The 6,156-nt window shown below is 39.2% G+C and overlaps 1 protein-coding gene across 4 annotated transcripts in view; it reads left to right on the plus strand.

Moving 5' to 3' along the window:
- Positions 1-202: 202 nt before the first annotated feature.
- The window catches only part of LOC121921487 (ATR interacting protein), a 26,688-nt gene continuing 20,734 nt past the window's right edge, over positions 203-6,156 (plus strand). For 2 of the 4 annotated variants that reach the window (XM_042449639.1, XM_042449642.1), the window contains exons 1-4: positions 204-273; positions 2,237-2,669; positions 3,368-3,447; positions 4,595-4,765. In XM_042449639.1, coding sequence (XP_042305573.1) covers positions 2,255-2,669; positions 3,368-3,447; positions 4,595-4,765 — 666 coding nt within the window. In that variant the 5' untranslated portion in view covers positions 204-273; positions 2,237-2,254. Of the gene's footprint in view, positions 274-1,670; positions 1,869-2,236; positions 2,670-3,367; positions 3,448-4,594; positions 4,766-6,156 lie in introns of those variants that run through there. The other 2 variants (XM_042449643.1, XM_042449640.1) reach the window with 2 other exon arrangements.

A 6,156-nucleotide genomic window follows, 5' to 3' on the forward strand; every position in this document is an offset into this window, starting at 1 on the left:
CTTATTTATATGCCTCCTTCCCGCAGGACCAAGGTGTCTGGCAACATGAGATGAAACATAACATACAATTAAAATACATCCCGTTAATTGCCTCCCCCAGTCTTACCACACTAAGATATTATTGAACAACCAACAGTTAAAATTGATACATCCTTATCTGAGGAAGCAAACTGGAGTCTAGGAAACTCACGCTGCCAATTTCTTTCTTTCAGCTGGTCTCAAAGGTGCTGCAAGACTGAGGCTGAGAGAGAGTGACTTGCCCAAGGCCATCCAGTGAGTTTCTATGGCTGAGCTGGGATTCGAACCCTGGTCTCCTAGGGTCATTGATGGGCAATCAACACCCACTATGCCACGCTTCCTTTTCTGTTTGTCGTGTGCCTTTCTTTCTGACTTATGGTGACCCTAAAGCAAGCCTATCATGCGGTTTTCCTGGCAAGATTTGTTCAGAGGAGGTTTGCCATTGCTTTCCCCTTGAGGCTGAGAGAGTGTGACTTGCCCAAGGTCACCCAGTGGGTTTCATGGCTGAGCTGGGAATCAAACCCTGGTCTCCAGAATTGCAATCCAACACTAAAACTGCTATGCTACACTGGCTCTTTTGATTGCCATGTGCCTTCAGGTCCTTTCTAACTTAGGATATCCTGATGATAATCAAACCTGTCACAGAGGTTGAAGAAGCCAGCTTCTTGGCAAGTTGCAGAGGGGGCTTGCCATTGCCATCCTCTGAGGCTGAGAGAGTGTGACTTGCCCAAGGTCACCCAATAGCTTTCCATGGCTGAGCTGCAAATCAAACCCTGGTCTCCAAAGTCACACTCCGACACTCAAATTGCTATGCCATGCTGGTAGTCTATGGTTGATTAAACCTCTGGCAAGAGGAAACATGACCAAGAGGCACGAGTGAACCAAAGACTTAGTACAGGTTTGAGTCTCCCTTATACGAAATGCTCGGGACCAGAAGTGTTTGGGGTTTTGGATTGTTGCTTGTGTCTGTGTAATATTTGTATATACATAATGAGATACATTAGACATTAAATTTATATATGTTTAATGTATACCTCATATGCATAGCCTGAAGGTAATTGGGCAAGTCACATGCTCTCATCCTCAGGGTAAGGCAATGGCAAACCTCTGAACAAATCCTGCCAAGAAACCCGCATGATAGCCTTACATTAAGGTCGCCCTGTGTCAGAAATGACTTGAAGGAACACAACACACAGAGATAATTTTATATGTAATATTTTTAGTAATTTTATGTATGAAAGAAACAAAGGCTGCATCTGCATTGCAGAAATAATGCAGTTTGACACTGGTTTAACTGTCATGACTTCCTCCTGTGGAATCCTTGGATTTGTAGTTTGCTGTGGTACCAGAGCTCACTGAGAGAGAAGGCCAATCAGTTGACAAAACTACAGATCCCAGAATTCCATGGCATTGCAAAGTAAGCATAAGATGTATATCTGCCCTGGAATTATGAGATTGGTTTGATAATCAGAAGGCTTAGCCCCATGCACAGGGAACTTTGGCCATTCTGGTCAGGGATGATGAGAGCTATAGTTGAGCCTATTTGGAAAAGGCCAGATTGCAGTCATGTCCATTCCTTCTCTAACATGAATCCCACTGAACTCAGAGGATGTATTTCTGTGTAAGCAGTTCTTATTTTCTGTCTCCTGCCTTCCCAGGTCTTGTGCGCCATTTTGCACATCATTGTGATAGCATGCTTAATTTTGTCCTCCACTTTACAATGCGGACGGTTAAATGTTCTAATAAGAAACCTAATAATATTGGTCCATTACATGACAAATCTTGTGATTTCAAAATTAAATGCTTGTTCCCTGTAAATTCAAGACATTGCCAAAGAATCAACTCATAGGGTATGTATTCACTAAAGTCAGTAGGTATTTTGATTTACAGGTTATTATTTGGATTTCAGTCTACAGTATTTGAAATGTTTGTTGTGGTGATAATTAAATTCTAGAAATTAAATTCCGCTTGTCCTTGTGGGCTATCCAAATGATTGGACCTTCTAATAGCTTGTTCTAATCTGGAACATTTGTAACCAAGGCCTGTGGAATACAGTAGATCATTTCCTTGAAAAGATAGTTACAGTTGGACTGTAAGAAGAAAGTGCTGAGGAAATAAAAGAGAAGCCGATGGCCTCAAAACTGATTTTGGATAGAGTTCATTCCATTTCGACAGATCACATCACCTTTAACCTTATTTCTTATTTTCTCTTTGCTAGGAAAATTGCTAACGCAGAATGTCAGTGAATCATTTATTTGGAAACAAGAAGAGAAACAGCTCTCTATTATATGGTGTGGATCAGACAAGAGTTACTGCTTCATTTTCGTCTCTCCAGAGAGCTACAAGCCAAAGTAACACTGGAAACCATGATGTTGGCTTTCCACCAAATAAGCGTTATAAAACTCTTGCTACAACTGGACCTAAAGAAGCTGAAGATCCATTTGGGGACTGTGATGATTTTACTGCAGAGGACTTGGAGGAGATAGATATTATTGCTACCCAGGCATTGACTCAAAATGTGACTTTAAAACCAAATGCATCAAGAGCAGAGCAAAATACAGAACTGCCTTCACTGCCAAAAAGTACAATCGATACAACAGATCATATCAAGCAATGGAATATCAGCCTCACAACAGAGACAAAATCTAAAGGTCAATTTAGTATGTGAATTCTAAGTGCAGATTGAAATCTGAAGCAATAAGGATTAGTGGTTTACACCGTTGCTGTAGTTTTTTTTAATATTAAAAATATTAAGGCTGCCTCTTAAGGCAGTGCAGAAGATAAACCAAACACTAGGATTAATAAAAGCTTGTGACAGTATAGAAACTGACATCATGTTTGACAAATACTAAAACAAACAAAAATTACTTTTAAAAAAATTTCTTTAAAAGTCACATTTTACCAAATTTCCACATTAACTGCATGAAACTACAGTATGTGTATGTAAACACATCTATTCTGTGTGTATGATATTGTAATTTAAAGGGATAAATTTAATTTTGCTAGTTGTTTATGTCACTACTATTAGTATTACATTCAGTATTATATGGGAATTACAATTTATAAGTAAATTGGTACAAAAAACATTACTAAGGATTCTGTATGGAGGGGGTGACACCATGTATTACTAGTTGCTCCAAACACAGATTAGGACCCTTGACAGTAAGCACTTCTGTTTTGTCAGGATACAGTTTCAATTTGTGTTTCCTCATAGGTCTCCTGTTCTGGCCTGTGAGCCAATGTGGAGCAAATGCCTGTGTCAGTTGACGTAAATGCTGAACTAAGAAAAGCATTAATTACTTCTGTCAAATATTAAGATAATGATTAGAAAGCCTCTTTTTGTTAACAGGAAATAGTACAGAAGAAACATCATCTAACAAATTTAAGCTTGAAATACTTCAAGAACAATATGAGGAAGCTAAGAAAAAGGTTAGTTTTTGGTTTTTGGAAATAATATTTTAACTGCAATCAAGCCCATAATACATGTGGCATTATGAAGACTTTAGGGCTCACTGCCATGATTTTTTTTTCTTAGTGCTTCCTTTTCCAGTATAAATGGCTCATTACAAACTTTAGACAAAGTGCTATGGTGGTGCCAAAATTGCAAACTAGATGTGTATGAGCCATCATAGCTGAGCTTCTCAATGATGTTTAAAAGGAGGTTGCACACATTCATGGAGGATAAAACGATCTATGGCTCCTAGCAATAGCATGTACAGCGCAGTTGCTGGTCTTTGACCGTAATAAAGAATTTAATTTCATGTACAGCGCACCCTCGGCTTACAAGGGGGACCCGTTCTGGACCCCCTGCGTAAACCAAATTCTGTGCATGCTCAAGCCCCATTCACACGAATGGGGCTCATGCATGCGGCAGCACCACAGGCGTGTATCCCATTAATGCGGTCGGGACACGCTGCCCCGCACACTCCTGCGCGGCTTTCAGCATATACTGAAAGCCGCATATAGTGCACCCTCGTATAACGCAGGCACACTATACATGTATATTTCTATAGTGTTTATCAGTGAACTACCACTCCCTAAGCAGTATAAAATGTGTAATCCAATTGCCTGAGACTTGATGATCCTTGTGGTCTCTTCCAACTCTATCATTCTAGTCTCCCAACAAGCTGGGTACTCATATTACCAACCTACAAAAGGACAGAAGACTGAGTCAGCCTTGGAGCTCTGCCTGGGATCGAACACACAACCTTGTGGCTGAAGTACTGGACACCACCTGGGCTTCTAAACTTGATGGCTATATTTATATAATGGAAGTATGTCTCTGAGTGCCAGTTGGTGAGGAGCACAAGCAGGAGAAAATTATTGATCTGTTGCCCTGCTTGTTGTATCCCAAAGGTACTCTGAATAGCAAACAAGATCTTGGATTGCATAAGACTTCTTATGCATGTAATGGTGCAAACCTATAGACATCTATCTAAGGCTCACTGAATTCAAATAACTACACAGGACTGCATTTTAAGAATATTAGTAATAGGATTAATGGTGTTATTTTAAGGAAGTCCAAAATTTTGAAATGTACTCATATTGTGCTTGAAATATTTCTGTAACTTTGCAGCTGAAGACAATGCAAGATGAAATCCTCATAAAAAATGGAGAAATTAAAATTTTACGAGACTCAATGCAGAAGATGGAATCTGTTGTGGAAGAACAGCGGAAATCATATGTGGTACTGGAAAATGAAAAAGCTCAGACATTAAATGAAAAAGAAAAAGAGTTCTGCAAAAAGGTATTGTTTAATAAATAGAAATAAAATCTGCATCAGTTGATCATATCTTTGGAGCATTTTAACTATATGTTGAAAAAAGTAAAAATATAGTTGGAAATTACCTTTTTAAAAAAACGAATGGGAAAAAAGGTATTATTCTCGGGTATTAATTAAAACTCCTTAATGGATTGTTTGTGTACAACGTTTTTTCTATTTTTTACTGTTTATTTCTACAAAAGCAGCTTAGTTTGGGAGGAGGAAAGAAATCTCCAGTCTGACTTATTACACAAATGGTGAAGTAATAAATAATATATGATTATGGAATTCCTGCTTGTGATTTATTTAATGACTTTGAAACATTTCTGTATCACCTTTGGAGATAAAGCCTCTCTTGCGCAATGCCAACCTTCATTAATGAAGGGGTGCAACAGATGGGCAGAAGAGGTGGCTTGAAGTTGCCCCTTCCAAAGATGGATTGGTGCAGCTGCAGCCCCAATCTGTCTTTTTCCTGGCCGAAAAAAGAGCGGAAAAGACCCACTCCTTTTTCGACTGAGGAAAGGGAGGCTTTTCCTGCCTTGCCACAGCCCAAAACCAGCTTCCAGATGCTGTGGCAGTGTGCGGTGCTTAAAAGCCCAGATGGCAGCTTTTAGAGCCGGTCTGTTCCGGCTCTACGTTTTTAATGCACTGTCTGTCAAACACATGTACACTTGTCCCTCCGTATTCGCTAGGGTTAGGGGCACAAGACCCCCGTGAATATGGAAAAAACACAAATAACAAAAACGCCATGTTTCTACCTGAGAGGACACCTCTCTGGGAATCTCTAGGACCTCCAGGGCAAGTCTGTGGTCAAAGTTGAACAGACACTGACCATAGAACTGCACTGGAGGAGCTACAAATGCCTAGTAGAGCATTCTCTCTAGGAATCTCTAGGTCTTTCAGTGCAACTTTTAGTTAAAGTTGACCACAGAGTTGAACTGGAGGACCTAGATATTCCTAGAGAGAACATATTAATCAAATCCGTGAATAATCAAATCCGCAAATATCAAATCCATAAATATGGAGGGATGACTATTATTGCAAAGAAAGTGTTGCAATGGGACTGCTGACCCAGCATCAACATTGCCTGTTTGTAGTTAATAACCGGTACATTTGTTAAACTTGCCATAGTAATAGTTATTTTTCAGTATGTTCTTTTAAAACCTCATTGCTTTTCTGGAACACAAAAAGTATTAGTATTCCTGCTACTAAGCACTTGATGTTTTCAATGTATCCTCTGACTGGAAAAAAACATTGTACCTTATACTAAACCTCTCATCTCTCAACTCTGTATAGCATGCAAATATCCTCTAACATGGTACAAAATATGAATAATAATATGATAAATAAAAAATAACCAAAATACAGTGGGATAT

The sequence above is a fragment of the Sceloporus undulatus genome, chromosome 2, assembly GCF_019175285.1.
Source record: "Sceloporus undulatus isolate JIND9_A2432 ecotype Alabama chromosome 2, SceUnd_v1.1, whole genome shotgun sequence".
Classification (NCBI taxonomy): domain Eukaryota; kingdom Metazoa; phylum Chordata; class Lepidosauria; order Squamata; family Phrynosomatidae; genus Sceloporus; species Sceloporus undulatus.